The sequence below is a fragment of the Anthonomus grandis genome, chromosome 11, assembly GCF_022605725.1.
Source record: "Anthonomus grandis grandis chromosome 11, icAntGran1.3, whole genome shotgun sequence".
Taxonomy (NCBI): domain Eukaryota; kingdom Metazoa; phylum Arthropoda; class Insecta; order Coleoptera; family Curculionidae; genus Anthonomus; species Anthonomus grandis.
Window position 1 is genome coordinate 7,552,950 of NC_065556.1, and position 23,357 is coordinate 7,576,306.

The window sequence follows — 23,357 nt, forward strand, 5'->3', positions numbered from 1 at the left end:
GGAAATTTTCTAATTTATGGTGCCCAAAATCAATGTGCTCGGCAAACTGCCGTCACGTTTAACGCCAGACATCCGGAGAAGATAACTTCGCATAGGTATGTTTTGGGCCTTGTTACTAAGTTTACTGAAACTGGATCTGTTGCAAATAAAAAACGTGATCATCGGCGAATTTTGGATGAAGCCGCTCAAGTTGAAATTTTGGGTCATTTTGGAATAAATCCTAATACTTCATTACGCAAAATTGTTGCTGCCACTGGTGTTTCATTAGGCTCTGTTCACACAGTTAACAAACTTCATATCATCCATTCATTCACTTCATTTCATCCATTCAATATGAAAATATTGCAGGAGTTAACCGAAGACGATTTTGATAGGCGAGTTGAGTTTTGTGAAAAAATGACTGAAGCGATTAATGATAATACTATTCATGTAAAGAATATCTGCTTCAGCGATGAATGCACATTTTATCTAAATCGATTTATTAATAAGCATAACTGTAGATATTAGAGCAATGAAAATCCTCATGCATTTGTAGAAGGGCATACCCAGTACCCTCAAAAAATTAATGTATGGGCAGGCATTTTAGAAAATAAAGTGATTGGGCCATTATTTATTAACGGAAAATACCATCAATCCGCTTATCACTGAATCCATTGAAAACCAAATTGATGATGATGGAAACCCTATACTTGATAAGGCTAAAATATATTTTCAGCAAGACGCCCCTTCTCCTCACTATGTTCTTCCCGTTCGGCATAGGCTAGACGACGAGTTTCCAGATAAATGGATAGGGCGAAGGGGGCCTGCTAGATCTCCTGATATAACGCCTTTAGACTTTTTTCTATGGGGTCATTTGAAGTCTATTGTGTTTACTCCCCAACCTGAAAGTTTAGATGAACTTCGTCAACGCATCATCGACAGCTGCCTTGATATCCCACAACATGTTTTTGAAAATGTTTGTCAGGAATTTGAACATCGCCTATATCATTGTTTGGCCAAAAACAGGCAACATTTTGAACACTTATTAAAATAAAAACTAATATTTTCATGTTCTTGTTTTCTATCTGAACAAATTAAGATAAACAAAGATTTTTCTAATTTTCTCGAAAACGAATCGATCGATTTAAAAAACGTCAAAATAAAAGACTTTGAAAGACCTTTTGAACAAGCTATTAGTCGATACCCCTTGCCATTAAAAAATTTTAAGGGGATGACCCTGGGGGGCAGAGGGTGAAAGAGGGTGAAGTAATCTTAGGTTAGAAAGTTGTTCCCCTTGACGTATTTCGGCGTTTTTTTTTGAAATAGAGGTTTTCGATAAATCCGTGGTGGAAAGTTTTCAAATGAACACTCTGTATATTTGTTTGTTAAAATATATTATTAGTTTAAAAATTACTTTAATTCCCAAGAAATAAAGTGTGTCAATAATCTATATAGAGGTACCCGATTAGGCCCATTGTGACTCGTCCTTCGACTATATCTCTATACCTCTATTTTATAGTGAAGAAATTTTGTGAATTTTGTGAAAAAAATGGGCGTTAATTAGTTCTATTAAATTTTTGCAAAAAAAAATAAATATAGGTATTTATTTTATTATTAAAACATAATCTCAACTTTGTTTTTATTCGCCTTTTGTCAGTAAGTATGTTATAATAAAGAGATAATTTTATTTGCGAAAAATTAAAAAAACTATATAAATATACTTGTACTGTTCACTGATTTTTTCGTGACTGAACACTACCTGATAAAGGGGTATAGAGATACAGCTTAGGTATGACCTTATTGGTACACAGATTTATATTTATAAAGCGGACAACTTAAGAGAAAAAATATAAAAACCAAGAAAAATCACATTGTGTGAATACTACTTTACCATGTCGTCCTAATCTTTTACTGTATATACGTAAGATTCAGATCATAAAATTAGTATTCACGTTCACCGGAGAAACATTTTAAACACGTTTTTTATTTGGAGTTTCCCATAAAATATCAAACGGACCATCACATACTCTCTAAAAACAAAGTATAAGATGCGTCATAAAAATGTTGTCGCCAGCCGTAATGTTTACTGCCCTAGATGCTGCTAGAGATACGGTCGATAAAAAAATAACAAGGGAAAATCTACCTGAACTTAAGCTTACATTGAGCACTTTAGAATTTTTGGTAAGATATGAACGGGTTTTCTTTATTTAATGACCCATAGTGAGACAAAGCCGTAAAAAATACCCTGTGCGGCTACTATAAAAAACCTTTTTGAAAGGGTATAGACCTTTATGTTATGCGATTCCGTATTTGGTTTCTAAATTTATTTATACTTCCCATCATATTTTAGGATCTTGTTTTTTTAACCATTATTTTATATACAGGTTAGCGTCATCAAATTTTCTTGCTCTAAGCAAACGTGATAACCAAGAAAAGAAATACTCCTAAAAATATATGTCTCTTTAGTAAAAAACACACTAATAATTGTAAGCGTAAGAAAACGTATACAGTGCATTCACGGTGAAAGAAACAAATTCATTAAAAATTCAGTTGCTCAGTTCGTTTTTTGCAACTTTAGTCTACTTAAGAGTACTTTAAGTAGACATTATGACTTATAGCGTCAACATTAATTTTTTTTAATGGAACACCCTGTATATCATAATATTTTACAATTTTACGATATCTTCTGAATACTTTCTGTATAGCCTAGCATATGCCTAAAGTCAGCGGTTCGTTAAATTTGACGTAATAGACTAATGGAACATACGACATTAAAAAATTAAAATGTATACAATATTTATTGCAACTCATGTTCAATTTGTTGTCCATTTACTTAATTGCACTTTTTACATTGGTAAATAATTTCCAATTGCACATTTTCAATCACTTGCGGATCGATTAGTCTAATTTTTTTTTTGAATTCTGTGTTTTAAATCATCAACGGTATTTGGTCTATTCACATAAACTTTGGACTTACAAATAGCCCTAGAAGAAAAAATCTAATGAGGTTACATCCCGTGACGATGGTTTGCCACTCGATCGATCCTCTTCATCCAATCCATCTGTTAGGTAAAGTTCCATTAAGAAATTGTCGAACGGCGATGGGACAGTTGCCGTCGTGCAAACTATGCCATCGTTGAAACCAGATCTCTTTTCTAGGCATGTTAGCCTTTTGTGGATCAGAGAATAAAACATTTGAAGTAGAAATAAGTTTAAAAAGTAGAAAGTTCAAGTAGCGCTATCCGCTTAATGTTTATTCGAAACACAGTAATTTTTTGAGGGAGCTCTGTGTGGTATTCGATTTTTATTTGCCCAATATCTGCAATTTTGCTTATTAACGTATCCATTAACATAAAGGTGGTCTTATCAGAAAAAAATAATATTTTGAATGAAATTTCCATTGTCATTGTTAGTTTTAAGAATCTGCTAACAAAACTGCACTTGGTGGTAAAAATCGTCTTCTAACAATTCATGTATCAGTTTTACTTTATAATAATAGGATTAATTTACGCAAAATATTTTTGCCACTGATAAATTCCAAATACTAGAAATTGCACTAATCGTAACATGGGGATTATTCTTCATTTCTAATCGAACATTTAGCGTAGCATCTTCAGATACTTTTGGAGGTTTTTCTTTAGATACATTTCGAACAGGGCTGTGTGCCCTAAATTTTGATTTAATTTTGCTAATACTGGCTCTAGTAATTGCATGATATGTAATTTTATTACTTATTATACGAATAATTGGACGATCAGCGTAAATTGCATTAAATAGATTACTGACTTCTTGTTGTGTAAGCATCAGGTCTCCAAAAGCAATCATCATGAATATGTCAATTCGTTCTTTCTCAGCACTTTCGGCATTTTCTCATAAATGGATTTTAACAAAAAATAATGCGTGATTTTACAACTAAAAATAAAATAATACAACTAATATGATAATTGCACTATAAATGTATAATAAACCATTATCAAGTAGGCTCTAAAATTGGAAGCTGTTCGCAAATAATAAATATGTCCTTACTTTGTAAGAAAATCACATAAAAAATGTTATGTCGTTGGCGAAAATGTCGTTAAAATGTTGGCGTCATAGTTTCTACTTAACCAAAATTTTTATTATAAAGGACACATTGAAACAAATGAACAAAAACAAAAAAAGTAACAAGTACATATAAAGCATTTATCTTCTAGAAAACTAGACTATATTTTGGATTGATTTAAAAACAAAATTCTATAATATTTCCTATACACGTTTAACGAAGTATTAAATATTGGTTTATAAGTATTAAAGAACTTAACGGCATTATAAGTAAAAGATCGCTTGAACAGAGCCGTGGAATGGTGCGGCATGGTCATCATATTGAGCTTTGAGTTTCGAGTTGCTAATATTTCGAGTGTGAACCTGATTTCTTGGTATTAACTTTTCAAAAAGATTTTCAGGACTTTGATTAACATATAATCGATAAAGAAAAGTAGAATGTGAAGAATTTGACTAGGTAAGGTAGCGTTAACCACCTCAACTGAAATATAGAGTCTGGTACATGATCAAACTTTCCGAGGTTAAAAATAAATCTACAGCAAGTATTCTGCACGCGTTGTAGGCGGTAACGATTTATTTGATCTAAGCAAGGATAATAAACTATAAGGCAGTAATTTAAAATAGATAAAACAAGGGCCACTACGGGTTTTTCCTAGTTTTAAAATTTAAAATTTGTTTATTGGCATAAAGCATACGCATGCGTAAATAACACCTCTGCAGAGTATTAAAATGTTCCTTAAACCTTAAAGAATTGTCTATTTTAAGTCCCAGAACCTTCACAGTATAAGAGAACAATATAGTTTCCTTATCCAATTGAATGTGAACAGTTTCCATTATATTTTTATGTGTTCGGTTTGATAACAAAATCATTTTTCTTTTATTAGGATTAATGACAAGGTTAAGGATGCTCTTTTGAGAGTTGATTTATTACGTTCAGATCAGCGTTAATAGTATCAGTCACGTTATCAAAATTAACAGAGACAAAATAATGTATGTATCAGCAGCATACTGATGTATTTCAGAACTTCAACAAGACCGGGTAAATCTAAAGTATATATAAGAAATAATAATGACCCTAAGATCGATCTGAGATTTATTTCAGTTTCGCTACAAGCAAATCATGATTGATGACATCAAATGCTTTCGAGAAATCAAAAGGTATCATAATGGCTGAATTTTTTTGTCAAGAGCTCGCATGATATTATCGGTGACGTTTAAAAGTAAACTAGCTGTACTATGATGTTTCCTAAAACCAGACAGATGGGAAGGGAGGATATTTGACATTAAAGTAATGACAGCTGCATATAGACTATTCTTTCGAGAACTTTGGAGATTACGAGAAGCAAACTTATTGGACGCAAATCTTGAACACTTTCAGGACTGGAGGATTTGGGAATCGGACATACCACAGACTCACGCCAGGCCCTGGGAAAATATCCTACCTCCAAACAACAATTTATAATATGAGTGACATGATCTAGAATAGCAGGGAGACATAAGTGTAACATACGTCGAGTTATGTTATCCACACCAGAGGGATATTGGACCTAATATTTTTTATAGTTTTTTTGACAGGATTTTGGTCTTTCAAAGAAAAATTAAAATTATCTTCGGTAAATTTATTACTGGAGTAGAAGTTAATTTTGTTTAAGCATTTATCAGATTTATTAAAGACGCTTACAAAGAAATCATTTATTTGATTTGGATCAGATATATTAAACGGCAGCTCGTTTTTATTCTTGGTTGTTTTAATATTTAAAGTTTCTAGACCTTTCCAAAGTTTTTTACCAGTTTTGTCACTCTCTAAGCTTGCAAGATATGCAGCTTTTTCTCGTCTTATTGATGCCAACGCAAAATTACGACACTCCGTATATCTCCAATTTTCTAAACACTTGTGATTTTTGTATTTAGTCAAAGCCTTATCACGTTCTTTTAAAATAAGTCTTAAGGTGCCTGTCAACCAGGGATCTGGCTTTTTACTGACTCTTATAGCTCTATAGGGTGCATGAATATTAAATAAACAATTAATATTTTGTTCTAAATATTGAAGTTTTTTTATTTATGTCCGCAAGATTATTTATAAATATTATCGCAGTAAATATGTGATAAATCGATCCTAAAGTATATCTCATTGAAATATTTAAAATTGCGAATGGTTATAAATTTTTGTTTTTGTCTTTTAACGACCAATTTTAAAGTGCAGAAAGGCATTTGGTTATGATCACTTAAACCCGAAACAATGGTGCCACTTTTATGATAAATATCTTTAGTGTTAATGAAAATGGGATCTAAGCATGTTGCAGTAGTATTGGTTATACGAGTTGGTTCATTTATTATTTGTACCCAAAAGAGCTAAGCATAGAATATAATGAATTAGGTTTTAACATATCAATATTCAGATCTCCGAGAATTATGTACTGAATAATCCATAGGTCACTAAAAGATGCGGAACAACTTCTTTCAGGAAATTTATGAATTCAAACGCTTTCGATTTAAGGAGCCTGTATATTATAAGTATTGCAATATTGTGTATACCAATTTTAACATTTAGTAGCATAAATTGAAAGTTTACATTATTAACATTAATATTTACAATTTCGCACTGAAACATTGACCTAACAGATGCCAACACCACCCCCAACTCTGTCTAATCTATCCTTTCTAAAAAACTTATAACCTGGCATAGAAACTGCACTGCTTAATATATTTTTATTCAGACACGTTTCACTTATACCCAAAATATCATATTTATTGTTTACAAAATTGAGAAAATCCGGAAAACTTGACAATAAAGATCTAATATTTAAATTGGTTACATTTAAATAAGAATTTAATTGTTTTTTAGTCATTTCTTATAAACATATATACATAAAGTATTCAGAATATATCATTCTAAAATGTCATGGTATACCGGGTGTTCTATTTAAAAAAATAAATGTTGATACCATAGTTTCTACTTGATGTACCCTGTTTAGATTTTTTTTAGTTTCGGAAAACGCACAAGTGACAGTACTAATCGAGGTGTCAAAAAATTAAAGAAGAAAAAAATACCCGAATTTTAAATGATTTTGTTACTTTCATCGTAAATGGCACTGTATGTTAGTATACTTACTTGTACAATGTATCCACAATATTTATATTAGAATTATCTTCATATGTTTTTTTATAAAACCTCACAAAACAGAAAACAGACATTATTGACACTTACTTTCAATAGTCTCGCACCTCCTAATAATTAAGATTAGTTGAATTACAAAAAATGTTACTCCCATCCAGTTTAAGGTTAACTAAAAACATACACATAACATTTATTTTATTACATTATAACGATTGATCAACAAGCAAATTTAAATTAAAAAATCAATAAGCTTAAAAATACAAATACTTTAAACATCTAAATTAATAAGCCAGAAAATTAATATGCAATACTATTTAAAAGGGCATTAGCATGTCTTGGCGTCTAATCATAAAATTATTAATTATTATTTGCAAAATATTGATCCACCAATCGGACAATATGTTGTACACTTCTAGAGCCCTTCTACGATGTGGCTTGGCATAATCGGCTATAAAGATAAACCTAGTACCTAGTTCATTACACTAAGGAATAATTACGGATTTTATGATATTTTCGAGGTAATATGCGGTTATCGTTATTTGAGTTTAAGAGTCATTGGACGTCGTCTAAATATAAATGCTCAAAATATCTCAACAATTTTTCACGTGATGTTTTATTCAAAAATTAAAAAAAAACATTCTAATCTGAGTTTATATATAATTCCAGATGCAATTCTTCGGACTAAAGACTATGTGCGGGTATACACGATCCGGTTTCAATCAAACGGATGCGTTTCTACCGCATGAGATATAAACGATACATACTGCGTTGAAAACGGATATGCAGTAAGAAAAATTCCAAAATTCAATTGCTTCGAGACTTTCATCGAGAAATAATGTCTTAATTGCTAAGAATTATTTGTCGTCTTGAAGCAGACGATTTTTTGCGAGAGTCAGTATAACAAAAACATTGAATTAAGTAAAATCTGTATTGTTGTGACAAATTCATAATGAGTTACTTACTAAATAAGTCTATTTTCTTCTTCTTTTCAATTTTTGAGCGTGTGAGATAAAAATTTCTAAATTGATTTTTGCTATAAGTGACGTAATACCCAATATAATAAGTAACTCATTAAAAACATTGAAGGCATTATTAAAAAAAAATCGGCAAATTTCATACAAATATTCGGTAGTATTATCATAAGTTTTTCAATTATTACAGAATGTCTAAAAAATCATTTGACGAATTATTAACTATGTTAAAATAAGGTATTTAATGTAATTATTTCGATGAAAATGACTAAAAATGCGCGTTATAACCGGAACGTGTATCGCGATACATTTAAGTACGTGTGTGAGCTGGCTAATTTTGTATAACTATCTATACAAAATTTTCCCTTTTTTGCGCTGACAATTATTTAAACTCTTTAAGATATTCATGCTTTTTAAAATCAAATCTGCCACAACCTTAAATATTAGGAAAACAATATTAGAAAAAAAAATACATTTTTAACATCATAACTTCAAGAGTCAAATGAAAAATTATGGTCAGAAATATTTAAATTAAATCTGAAAAAGGTTGCAGAATGTTTCAATATTTTTCCTAATTCAAAATGTTTTAAGACGACCCTTATAAGATGAAACTTTATAGACGTCTGCCAAATATCTTTCTTAAGTTCCAAAATAGAACAACCGACTAACACTTGTTACTGTAACTTAATACAATATACAGTGACCGCCTAAAGTTCCGCATAAATTCGATTTAAATTAGAGACATGATTTTTGGAGAAAACGCTCGGACCCGTCGATTTTCGTGCGCATTATTTCACATAAATTTTTGTATACAGGGTGGAACAAAAAAAAAAGATATGACGTCATCGGTCATTTTCTTAAATGGAATGCTATATTTTTATTGAATTTATGAAATATAGGCGAAATTCCAAGCAAGTTTCGTAAAACACACCTTCATCATCAATTATTTCGGGTGATATACGTCTAATTTCATATCTAATTCTATTTTTGAAAGCTTTAAGTTGTTTGGCTTCTCAATATAAACTTTACTTTTCAGGTACCCCAATAGAAAATATTCGCAGGGATTTAGGTCTGGTGACCTGGCCGGCCACTCTATTGGCCCTCTTCGTCCTATCCATCTTCTTGGGAACACTGTATCCAAGTAATTACGAATATCTCGAAAGAAATATGGCGGTGCGCCGTCTTGCTAAAACCACAAATTATCTGTCGGGACAGCAGGGTCTTGTTCGTATGGGTATAGGGCAGCTAAAGCAGGGATAAGATCTTCTTGGAAAAAATGCAAATAGCGTTGTCCTGTTAAGTTTTCTTCGAAAAAATATGGATGGCCCTATTACTTTATTTTCCATGATATCAGCCCAAACATTAATAGATTTACGGTACTGTGTATGAGCCTCAGTTGCCCAGTGTGGATTTGACACTGACCAGTACCGACAATTTTGGCGATTTACGACACTGTTTAAACAAAAAGTTGCTTCATCCGAAAACAAAACTCGTAACACAGACTGAGGGTTATTATTGCAAATATTCATCATTTGCTCGCAAAATTGGTTTCTTCGATCAGGATAGTCCTCATTTAATTCGTGTATTAATCTAATTTTATAAGGGTGGTATTCATTTGCTTTCAAGATGCTTGTTACTGACGTTCCGGCTATATTATTATCAACTGAAATTTGTGAAGTTGCATTGTTTGGATTTTCTTAGAGCAGAACGTTTAATTTTGATTCTTCAGAAATTTTTGGATAACCTGATCTTGGCAAATCCCTAACATGACCTGAAGTTATGAATTTGTGCTCTATTCTACTAACTGTTGACTGATCCCCGTACCCAAGCATCATCAAAATTTCAATTCGTTGGGTTTCCGTTAAATTAGCCATAATTTATTCTGATAAAAACTATTAATTTTCGAACTGAGAGTGACATTCGAAAATGGAGATTCTTTACAAGTGCAACCATGGAAATAGGAACAATTGACAGTGTTTATATCATTATTTTTATCCTCGATTTTACCTTAATTTGTAAATAGACGTACTTATTTGTTTTCTTGTTATTTAGATGAGTTTTGAGATAAGGTGTGTTATCAGAAACTTGCTTGAAATTTCGCCTATATTTCATAAATGCAATAAAAATATAGCATTTTATTTAAAAAAATGACCGATGACGTAATTTTTTTTGTTCTACCCTGTATACATAAATTATGTGAAATAATGCGGAACTTAAAATAAAAATCAACGGGTCCGAGCGTTTGCTCAAAAAATCATGTCTCTAATTTTTATCGAATTTATGCGGAACTTTAGGCGGTCACTGTATATTATATTACTTTCCGCACCCAAACCTTCGTTTTTCGTGTATATATATGATTCGCGCATAATGTCAGTCAAAAATTATGTTCTATTATGAAAATATTAAAATGTTTTTAACCGATTTTTTGTTTTAAAAAACTAATTTACTACTCTAACAATATTTTAAGTTACATTTAATACATTAAATACAGATTTATTGAAGTAAATTTATTTCAGGTGGATCCGCCAGCATATTCACTTGCAAAAGCTACTTACCAGTACCAGTACAAGCAGAACAGTCGCTAAGATTGACGATATACCCTATAGGATTGGCAATTAGCGCAATTTTTTTAGCAGCTACACTAGCAGCTGGTTCTTTGCTACCCACAACTCACCACGTTCTTCATTGGAAATGTCAGACCAATCACGTCGCCTGTTTATTACTCGGAGATGTATTGCTTTGCATTTCCCAAATTGCCGGCGCACGATTTGCTTACCCTTATTGTTTTACACTTGGTAAGTAACTTTTAATTTCTTTTAAAAGTTATGTTATTTTTCGACATATATATATATATATATGGAGAAGTTATCATTTTAAAAATCAAAATAAAAAAACTAATAGTACTATTTTATGCAGAGGGATTTAATAGAGCGGTTTTAATAAATAGTATTAGTTGTAAACCTAATACAGGAAATATATTAGAATACACTAGTCTGGGAGTTATAGTTATTTCAATTTAGCTAAAATTTCTTCTCTGGGTTGAGTTTAAAAATAATTTATTAATTTTAAAAAATCTTTGGTTATTGCTACAGTCAAAGCATTAAAATCAATGTTAAATACTAACTGCTTGATTAAGTGCTTCTATTAAAATATTTTTTTATTTCAGTAACCATTTATGAGATATATCCATTTAAATATTGCTTTAGGTTAGTAGTACATACTTTCTGGGTCAAGATAGTTGTTTGGGTTAAAAACTTTTGATTTACCTAGTAAATACAATTTTATTTGAATAATAATTATAGGCACTTAAATAATACTAATATACGTTTCTAACTAGTAAAAGTTATATCTGAAAAAGGATTGTATTTTTTAGGAACTAGTGAGCCAAGAAACTTACTAAAAATAGCTTTTTCAAATCACATGTTTGATGATTACTAAAACATTTTTACGAGGAGTTAAGGTCAAAATCGCAAACCAATTTTAAAAGTGCCTTTCTTAGTCGCCGACAAAAAGTTTGTTGGTCTTTTTTGAAATGTAAGTTCATCAAACTGACCAGTGACCAGTTTCTGTGTCCACGTAAAAAACCCGTTCACAGACCAACAAAGATATGCATAATATGTTGTTTCGTTGACGATTCTTAGTCTTTTAGCTAAGTTCAGTTTTACTTACACAGGGTCTATACGTAAGTATTTAATGACTAACTCTGTATAAGTATTTTGACCTTATCGTTTGTGCAAATTATTTAATGGGACTTACGAAATAAGCCAGATGTTGCAAACACTATCTGTTATTCATAACGACTAATAATTGAGCCGAAGTTTACATATGTGCAGAATTATGTGCTTTTAAATTTATTCGATCTTTAGTAGAAATAAAACATAATCGACGTATATGAGGCAATTAAAATATATGAAATATATTTTATAATGTATGAAATAATTACATATTTTCCACCAAATTGATATTTTTCGAGATGGTTCATCATATATTTTAAGATGAAAAGCTTGTATATAAAACTGTTAATAAATATTCAGGCGTTTATGAGACAGGGTGAGTTTGTGAAAAATTGTTTACAGACCATCAATTTTAAAGAAAAAGAGAGAAAAAATATATTTTCTATTAGCTTTTAAGGACTCATAAATTGAGTACTCAACTTAATTAACAAATCAACAATGTTTTACAGGGTCTTTTGAAATTACGAGAAAAAACAACAGTTTGTTTTACTCCTGTATAATATAGCCTAATCAAAAAATGCTACTTTAAAAAATGATTTTAAAAAATCACAACAAATGTATCTAAAAACTGATGGCAAAATCGTGAGAATCTGATAAAAAGTAAAACATTTATAAAACATCAAACTTGGGCAATATTTCAGGGTGGTGGAATTTTGTGCCGGCGAGTATATATTTAACCCAATAATTTTTTCCAAAACGCTTTTTAGGTCAAAGTAACGTCAGTGATCACCACAATTATGATATTTCTGTATGATGTTTAAATATCATAATTGTCGTGGTGCAATAACCACAATTCAGTAATGTACTTATGGGAAGTATGTAATCCCTAACTTGATGTTCTTTACGCCTATTGCTCCTCTAGAAAATCGCAAATATTATAAAATCTCTACCCAACAGAAAGGTCACTGGACTTAACAACATTTCAGTGTTTCTTGTTAAAGAAAGTGTTGATGAAATTTCAATAACATTGTTTATAATTGCCAATACGTTGGTAGAAAAGAGCTTGTTGCCCGACCAGCTAAAAAGATCAGTCGTCGATTCAATCGACAGAAATCGACTGTGTTCACAAAATTTTTTTTAAAAGTGATTCATAATAGAACGACTTATTTTCCTAATGCGAATAGCGTTTTTTTCTCTAACCAATACGGCTTTCACAGAAGCTTATGAACAGAGAGTGCTTTAGTAGAACTAACACAGCACATTTTTTAATGCGTTGACAGCAATGAACACATAGTAGTATTGCTATTTGATATCTTCCGTGCCTTTGATTCAGTGGACCCAAAATTTGGGAGAGACTATTAATTTAATATTTCAGTCATTCTTGACTAATAAACAATTTAATGTAAGGATAAGAAATGAAAATTCTTCACATTTTGTGATGAACCTGGGAACACCACTGGGTAGACCACTGGGTAGTGGTGTTCCCAGTACTGTTTACCAGGTTCACCGCTTATTTTTATAGTTTTTATAAATGACCTAATAGAATTTAGTAAAAGTGCGAAGATCTTAATTTTGTGTGATGACACAACAGCTGTTATTTTTGATCCAGATCCGATCAACTTAATGCGCAAAGTCCAGTCATGTCTAACTAAAAGAAATAATTGGTGTATATCTAATGCTAAATCATGCGAAAATTGATGTGGTTCAATTATATAATAAATATACAAAGCCAAATAAATTTGTTTTTAATTTTGAAGGCAACTTTGTGTCGGATTCAAAATTGTCTAGATTCCTAGGCATAATGATTAACACACTTGGACTGGTCAGAACATATAAACTTTGTATGTAAAAAATTAAACAAAAGTGTCTATCTTATAAATCAATTTAAAAATTCACTTGATATCAAAAAGTTGATGAAGGTGTACTACCATACTATAGCTGTATTTACAGTGTACTGGATTATTGCATAGCCAATTTTATAAAAAGCTGCATTTGTGTTGTGAAACGTTAACTAAAAAAAACTACACGTATCTACTGTTATTCTTATAAAAACGATATAATTCATAAAGCTCAACTTCAATAATTCATTCGTTTATATGATTCGCTGCAACAAATTTTATAAAAATGTGTAACTATATCAAAAAGCATATCAAACTATATTGACTTAGGCAAATGTTGTTGGAGATACTGTACCAAAATAATGACCATATTTTTTCATAAACCTGTATATTTTATAATTAAATATTATAGAGGATTCTTCAATAGCTTGTGCTATATGTCAACATAGTTTTTAAGAAAAATGTAATTCTGAAAAGTTTGATATTAATTTAAATATTTAAACCTATAGCTATTGATAATTTGAAAGTTATTATGTACAATCTTTTAAAATTAATTCGATTTACAACATTTGAGAATAAAAGTCTGTTGACTTGTTTTTAGTGTTGTTAGATCCTTTATTTTAAACATACTTCATAAAAACTGAGCAGTTTTACATCAGTTGAGTAAGCTATCCATTCTTTTTCTCCCTTCTAAAGATTTCACTAATATAGAACAGTAATTTGCATGAATTATCTTGATCTAGATTTGGAAATTAGGAAACGCAAGAAGTATTTGAAACTATATAAAATCAAAATCTTATTTCCGTTTAACGTTTCTTCTCTACGAAAGTATTTTGAGTGAGGATTTCTTGTTGGACAATACATACCATTAATATCTTAGACCTTAATTAAGGCAAAATAAATCTATAACCATAAATTAAATTTTTCGCCGTAATTTTATTATTGCGTTATCTAGTCAAATTGAAAATATCGATCTAAATCAGCTTTATTCAGTCCATGGTCAAAAAAAATTTCATAAGGTTGATATTTTCTCTTACAAAGAACATTGTGTACAGATTTGTAAGCAGTATACTGCAATGTCCATCATCTTAGCATTTTAATGAAGCATTTTATCTAGTTTCAACCCAAATTTTAAGAGAAACACATTAAATTATTCTATTTAAATACGTTTTTAAATTATCTTATTAGAGAACTTTATATCTGATCTAGCTCTGGATAAACATGTTTAAAAATTTGGTATACTTCAATATTGGATATCTTTTTAATCATACCTGAACTAAGAGGTAAAATATAGCTCATAGGTCATGCTCGTTGATGTCTTAAAACCGTATATTATATTTGCATATTTGCTGCATTTGCATATTGCATAATTGTATATTTGCAAATTAATGCCATATGCAAAGTAGCTTTAATGAGCCCTATAATTATATTACCCTAATTAATACTTTTATAAACATTTCTTCTCTATAAATTTCTTTCTTAATTTTTTTCTTCTCTATAACATTTCTTCTCTAATATTTTTTTTTATAAAAATTAATTTTATGAAAATAGAATAAATGTTAATATTAGGATAGCTACAAATCGTAGCTTATATAATATGAAAAATATTCATAATTTTAAGCAGAATTCAAGTTAAATCAAAGTTGAGATATGCTATTTAAAAAAAAAACCACGTATTCTGTTACTTTTAAACTGATATGTTAAAACAAATATTTTTTATACTTTAATTCGAGGTCTTCTAATAAGCCTTTATGACCAGTAAGGGTTTGTCGGAAGAGTAAATCTTGAATCATCTGAAAACAGTATAGTATAGAATTGTAGGCTGCTCCTCTTGGTCTTAAATTATGAGTCTGATAAGTTATTGTGATTTGTAACTTGTAAATTGTTAGCTGTTGTTTTACGGGAAAATCCTAGAGTATCCCTGTACTATCTTTAGACACTAATAAGTGCCATTATGTCTTGATTACATTCCTCTCTTGACGAAGTAACAACACTTTGCACTTAACTTCAGTTAAAGACCTTCTGAAAGATCTGTTTATTTGGATTTTCTAAGAACTTTTTTAGGTGACTTAAGTGAATTGTTAATTAAAAAAGCATACACAGACGTAGATAACGATTTGTTATTTAGTTTTAAAAAATAGCATATAGTTAAATAAGTAGCCACATTCATTAATATTTATATTCTACAGACTGGCTCATATTAGTTCTTATATAAAATGTACTTAATTTAAGCATTCTTGAAACCCATTCTGTTTTATTGCTTCAATAATTATTATACCACTTTACAAAACCAAGGATTTTCTTTTAAAAATACCGCTCGTTACGCTGTAATTTGGCAGAACAGCTGCTCTTATTGTATCCCTTAAGGGACCGAAAAAGGTTAATTGTTCGGTCGAAAGTATGTCGAATTATCTGAAAATGGCTGGGGCCTGCTTTTTACAAAAATACCTATATTTGGTGGCCGGACGACCTTGTAAGTACCTACGAATAAAGACTTCAGAGCCATAAAATCGATATATTTTTTGTTAAGTTATTTTCTTTATATCCAGTTCCTCTATATTTTTTTAAGATAATTATTAAAGCAATTATTATGATTCACTTTGATCAAGTTTATAACATATGTACATATATACGGCTAATTATAAGAAAATTAACTCAGGTGCTAAACAGGTTCCCATGTTTATCGGTTAACTACAGTTTAAAATATTTTTTACGTGAATTATTACAATACGACTATCAAGAATTTTGTTAAATAAATGCTTATGAAGTGTCTTTAGAAATACAAAAGTCAATTTACTACATCCGTTATAAAAGATATTAAAACCACTAATGGAATTTTACAATGTAAAGCAAACACGAAGCGAGAACACAACTTTCACATTCCGTCATACTTCAGTATTTTTGTTGTCTGAGATCTCGGGTGTGACTGCATCGAGCTTCGTTAAGGTTTCTTACACAATTTTCCATTCTTATGCCTAATTGTTTTGAAAATTGAGATGTACTTAGAAAAATATATTATGTTATTATAATTGGTATAGTCGTACATCGTTTAGGTTTGTAGCTATGTTAATCGAGTGATCTCTATACCTATAGTTTTTTACTAGTAATTTTTTTGTGCTTTTTTTCTTATTTAGGTATGAACGACATAAGGTGTTTGATTAAAAAAAAACATTTGTGAATACGTACCTCATACGCTGTTATAATTCAACATGAATAAATGTTTAATAGTAAGATAGTAAAAAGGAAACATGAGAAAATAATATAAAAAAAATTCTTGGTAATTTTATTTATATTTAAAAATAATTTATATTTTGCTTATTGTATAAAATATGCCCATATGATGTAAGTATTACTTAATAGTTCTTTTATATCGTTATCTGTGTAGATATTAGGTAACTATATAGATAAACAGCTGTAAGTACAAATTTTTTTTTTAATGGTAAACACAAGCACAAGAGGAAAGTCTTATGTCACTCTTGGAGTGGTGCTTGCGCGAAGATATTTGTGGGCATTTATCTTGAATCGCTGTAGGTTGTGTGCGTCGGGAAATATGTGAGTTGGAAGCCCGTTCCACAAAGAAGATGTTCTCCAGATGAATGAGTCCCGATACAGCGACGTCCTTGGGGTAGGCAGGTGGACTCGATGTTGATGAGCCGCAACTGCTAGACGCGTCCTTCTTGCCGGAACAGCCCTGGGTGGAATCGGGCCTGCCAGCTCAGAGGAGCACTTACCGTGATAATAACGGTAGAATAAACAAAGATCAGCCACCTTTCTTTTGTGCTCCAGACTATCCAGACTCTTTGTCAGTTCTGGTTTGTCGATAAGACGAATAGCTCTCTTCTGTATAGAATCCAGCAGGTTTAAACTATGCTTGGGTGCAGAGCTCCAGACATGCGAGCAATACTCGAGAGAAGGGCGTATTTGAGCCTTATAAAGAGTCAGCAGCTGTTCTGGTGTATACAGTTTTTTCGTTTTGACAAGCACTCCGAGTTTTTTGGAAGCCGCCCTGGCGACCTCGGCAACGTGGTTATGCCAGGACACACTGTTGGTGACCTCGACTCCTAGAAGAAGTAAAGATGATTTCATTGGCAATGTTTTCCCTGTCATAACCAGCTCCGGGCCACCAAGGTTAGCCTTCATCGTAAATACTGCAGCCTGCGTTTTTTTAGCGTTAAAATTGACCAAATTGTTATCGCCCCACTCTAAGATTGTTCTAATATCGTTGTTGGTTGAAGCTACTTGATGCTGCCTAAGATTCTGAGAACTTGCGGCTGTCGTTGGTTTGGCGGACTTAAATGTGCAAATAAGTGTGCTATCGTCTGCAAAGCTGTAGATTGGATTGACAGTGGTTCCTAGCAAATCGTTGATATATATCAAGAAAAGGGTGGGGGATAGAATGCATCCTTGAGGGACTCCAGCGTTAATATTAAATTTGTCGGCGAGGTATCCATCGACGGCTACTTGGATTGTTCGTTGTTCAAGAAAACTTTTGATCCAATTCAATAATGAGTCTTGTATGCCGATTGAGGAGAGCTTGGTTAGTAGGCCCTCATGCCACACTCTGTCAAATGCCTTGGAAATGTCAAGAGCGACTGAGCGGGACTCGCCGTGCTTCTCCATGGCCTCTGTCCACAAGTGTGTGACGTAGGCCAGAAGATCGCCGGTGGATCTAAGCTTTCGGAAGCCGTATTAATGATCGCTGATTAGTCCAGATGATTCCAGATATCTTAACAGTTGTTGGTTGACTGCTTTCTCCATATTCTTCGATATTACTGGAACTAGTGCAATCGGGCGGTAATTGGAGGGCATCGTCTTCTTACCCTTTTTGGGTACAGCTTGCACTCGAGTAGTTTTCCAGCTTGTTGGAAATTGGCCCTGTTTATACGATGCCGTGAACAGTCTACATAAGGGAGAAGTCAATTCTTCTGCATAACGTTTTAGTATTAGGGCTGGAATTCCATCGGGTCCAGAAGCTTTGTTGGTGTCTACGCTCTTAAGAATTTTATTTACAATCCGTTGGGGAAACGAAATTTCTCCCATCGATGAATTCACCCTTGGCAAATATGGCGGTGTTTTGCCTTGCGAGTGCAGAGTAGAATTGGACGCGAAGAGTTTACCCAGTAAGTTGGCTTTCTCCCTTGCTGTTACCGCGATAGAACCATCATCTGCTGTTAGGGGTAGCAAGGCCGACTTAGCAAATCCTTGACTAACGGCTTTCGATACCGACCAGAAAGATCTTGTTCCATTTGGGCAGTTTAGCAGTTTGTTTTTGGTCCTGTTGTGACTCTCTTTGCATTCATCAATAATTCGCTTGCAGCTATTTCTGGAGGCTAAAAAGTTCCTCCGATTTTCGATGGATGTTGACGCTATTTGCGATATGCTGCGTTTTTAGTGTTTACTGCCTTTTTGCAATTCAGGTTGAACCATTGCTTGTTGTTTGATCCGCATTTAGTAGAAAAAGGGATATAAGCTTCCATTTCTGCCAAGATGATCTCTGTAATTTGGTTTGCACATTCTGAGATGTTATTGGTTCTAAAGTAGACTTCTTTCCAAGGGAATGAGCGATAAAATTCCCAAAGATGGTTCCACTCTGCTGATTTATAGTGCCATACCTTCCGCGGCATCGGAGAATCCTGCGTTTTAACCTCCAACTGGCAAGAGACTGTTATCAATTTGTAGTCCGATGTTCCTAGGGGAGCATGTACTGATACAGTGTACGAGTCAGGGTCTGAAGCCAAGACCAGATCTAGGAGACTCGCGAACTCGCCGTCTCGATCGGGGATTCTGGTAGGTTCCTTCACAAGCTGCGTAAGCCCGCATATGGTGGCAAATAGCTCAGCTTCTCGTCCTTCATCGTCGTTCTTGTTGCAGAAGCGCAGCCAGTTGATATTGTGAACGTTAAAATCACCCATGACGATGATTTTTGCGCTTGGGTAGTCAATTTGCAGATGGTTAATGCAATCAACCAGGTTCAAAATGAGCCGTCTATATTGGGTGTCGCTTGGTGGTCTGTAGATACAGCAGATAAATTTCGTGGCACCACTGGCTATTCTTTTGAACCACATGACATCGAAGTCCGCAGGTTCAAGCGTTTCCTCCCGCTGGCAACTCAAATCGTTCTTGACAAATACTGCCAATTCAAAGTTTAGTCAAAATCGGGTTTGTAGATCGTATCCAGGATAAATGAGGTGAACATTTGTTGTTGAAGGTTTCACCTTTGTTTCTGCCAATGCCAGAATGTGAGGCTTATTTGATGTTGCAAAAATTGATTTTTAGGCTTTTTGATTCGCCTGATGAACTCCCCCGACCAGCCTCCGTCCGGAGATCCGAATGGGAGGCGAGTTTACCTCCGGAAAGTTTAGGTCGTGAGGGCGCCATCATGCATTTACTTTTCTTCTCCATTTCCCCTTTGGAAACCGGACACATCGACATGGCGGCGAAACGTGAGTTCCATCGAACCACTTCACGCCGCCTAAGTCCTATGTGGTGGTATTGAACCGGGCGATGCAAGTGGACAATATCTACCACCAAAGGAGTTGCTCTTTTAGTCGCCTTTTACGACAGGCAGAGCGTACCGGAGGGCTATTATACCCCGGCCCTCCCCGGGGTGGAATAATATAAATATACTATTTATAATACTACTATTATAATATTACTGTTATAATATTACTATTATAATATTACTATTATATATAATATAAATATACTGACTAAAATAGTATTCCAACAGTTATACTCGAACAAAAATTATCAAAGTCTTTAATTTTGTTTCAAAGGAACCTAGTGAGCCTCTAAATGGATCAACACAGAAATATTCATCCACAAGACTTAATGAATACACTATTGAACATGATGAATGTCCTATTCAATCCATAATTCATTCTATGATAAACAAAATCTTTCAATCAAACCAACAAAATTTAGTTTTTTTTGTATTTTAAGAGTGCTGCAAAATCAATTCTACTGTTAAAAATATTATAGACAATAAATAAAAATCACTTCTTCACGAGTATGAAATTGTAAAAGTTTTAAAAATGTATTATGCAAATTTACACATTTATTTATTTATTTCTATCAGTGTGGATTGCTTAAAAACGAGGCGTGTAGATGCATATTTAGGTTGCGGTTTTACCTAAGAATAAAACAGAAGAGCCGGAGATGAATTCATCTCATAACAAAACCCAGCATTATCATTATTTTAGACCTGATTAGGTTTTAAAAATGTTAACTTCCTATTGAATGATAAACTGAGATGTTTTACTAAGTTTAATAATTTTAAGGATTTCCACAAAAACGATAGTGGCATTTAGTAACATTCGGTGATATACAGTTTAATGCGCTAATTACGAAAATCCATCAAATATTTATTTTAAATAATACCATTGTACGAATTTATATTCTTGTTTTTTCTTTTTTATCATTATTTACTTTTAAATGAAAAGAACTAATGAACTCGTCAATATCATTTACGATGAAATTAAAAATGCTGCACAATAGCTTGGGTGCAATAATGTACGTAATCATACATACATATATCATCATCACATACATATAAAATGTGCAAGCAGGCCTACCAGTGATTCGCCATCAGTAACAAATCTTTGACCATAAACTTTTTAAAGTAAAACTAAGTAGTTTAAAGGATTTTCCATAACGTGTTGGAATTTTGGGTGTTACATAGTACATAATGTCACTTGGCAGATTTAAATGCAGGGTGGAGAAGTAATGACTTTCTTATCTGAAAAATCGGTTTAAATTGACTTTTTAAGTAGTAGTAGGCTATTACTATTAATGTGATGTCTGCACCACTTGATTTAAAGTTGTACACAGATCAGTCAATTTCTTTAAGAGGTCTGCCGAGTAGTGAATCTGGACCTTAACAGACCCGTTTTGATTGTTTATGAATACAGATTAAAGATTGAAAATTTCTTGCTTAGTTTCCCTGATCAAAAATGATCTGAAAATAGAAAAAATTCAAAATCCGTATAATTAACATTATACACGTATTCTGTCTATTTAGAGTAAATGATGTTGGTTCACTGAGAACAGTAGATCAGTAGCAGGAATGACAGATAGATTCCTAGAATGCGCATATTTAGAGTGATAATAAATTGTTATATATCTAACATATAAGGCATTATCCGTATATTTTACTTTGGCAACGGTAGATTATAATATCCAAAAAGAATCATTATATCTCAAGTATAATTGTGACATAAATTGTCCTAGCAAATCGTACTTTCTCCTAGCTTCATTTTCATGATCGATATGAGATAAAACGTCGGGGTATTAAAGGAGTAATTTCTTTTCTTTTTTAACAAATGCTTGCTTTCCATCCACCTTTAACGCTACATAAATGTTTCAACAAAATACACACAGGATGGCGTTTATAGAACTACTTAATGAAATCTGCAATTATAAAGCACTAAAAATGCCCTCGGGTTAAAATAATACACCTAAAACTCATTTGGTTACCACAGAAGGGACTCGGAATATACCAGGCTGACTTAAGCAAGTCAAGTGTGATGGTATCTACGGTCAATAATGGAATGATAAATAAATATTAAAAAGTGCACATCAGCGTGTTAGGAGAAATTAATCGACAAAAGTATTTAAAACATAAAAGCATTTGAATCTAGTCGAAACGCTTTAGTCGATCTCATGGACATCCAGGGCGGATGAAACTACAAAGAACAACTTGGGACGATATACCACTGGAAAACTACCTAAAAATCCTATAGCGAGTGTACACTTAATACTCTAAACTGCGACACAAAGTACATATATTGTTCTGAAAAATGTCGATTACAGATTTTGCATAAACGTTAATGATAATACAAAACCTATATGAATATTCAGCAAATAAAAAAATAATAACCTTTGCAACTTACCCGAAACAAAAGTTATCTATATTTACTTTTATGCCGACAACTGTAGTAAAAATTTTATTTTCAAATGTTATTTGCATACAAACCCAGATGTGTGTTTCTAAAATCTGATTTTACGAGTACATTAATAGCAGAGGACCTCATAAACGTTGCACATTTTACTAATAGCTTTTTTTCATTCTGTAACAAAAGGACTTTGTTTGCACTGAGACTCTATTTTTTACAGAATTGTAATCACTAACTTTGTAGGTATAACAACAAAACAAATGCAAAAATGCCCAAAAATTAAGGTTTTCCACATCTTTTTTATGTTTTAATTGTGTGCAATACTAATACGTATTAAATAATAGGTATTAAATTTTGAAGTTCAAGTTTGTGTATCTTTATGATCCCCTACGTTCAATTTATTTAAGTTCTCGATTATTAAAAGGTAGGTACTTGATACCATTCTTTTAAAATTAATTTTCTATTTAAAATCAAAATAACGTATAGAAGTAAAAATAAAGAAGTTTTAAACCAATTTAAAATATAGGATGCATCAAGATCTAAAAAGATTTACTTCTTTAAAACTAATATACAACCGATTGAAAATGCATGCATATAAACTATATAACATTTCTGGTGAATATTTCCAAGGTAGTTAATTATTATGCGCATATCTATATTATATAAATTTATATTTAACACCAAGTAAGTAAAAATGCCTTAGGCCACATTTACGCAAGATGCAATAGAAAACGTAATAAATTGCCCGTGGATTAACTGTTTTTTTTTTAATTTAAACATAGAATTTTAAATAGCCTAATAACAACTTAAGGTCATATTTACTCCTAATATATGCTAATAAA

The 23,357-nt window shown here is 32.2% G+C and overlaps 1 protein-coding gene across 1 annotated transcript in view; it reads left to right on the forward strand.

Annotated features, from left to right (window-relative positions):
- Positions 1-23,357, forward strand: part of LOC126742000 (probable G-protein coupled receptor Mth-like 1) — a 160,058-nt gene that overhangs the window by 19,227 nt on the left and 117,474 nt on the right. Inside the window, exon 2 of the mRNA XM_050448523.1 lies at positions 10,626-10,904. Within this exon, the coding sequence (XP_050304480.1) occupies positions 10,626-10,904 (279 nt within the window). The remainder of the gene's footprint in view (positions 1-10,625; positions 10,905-23,357) is intronic.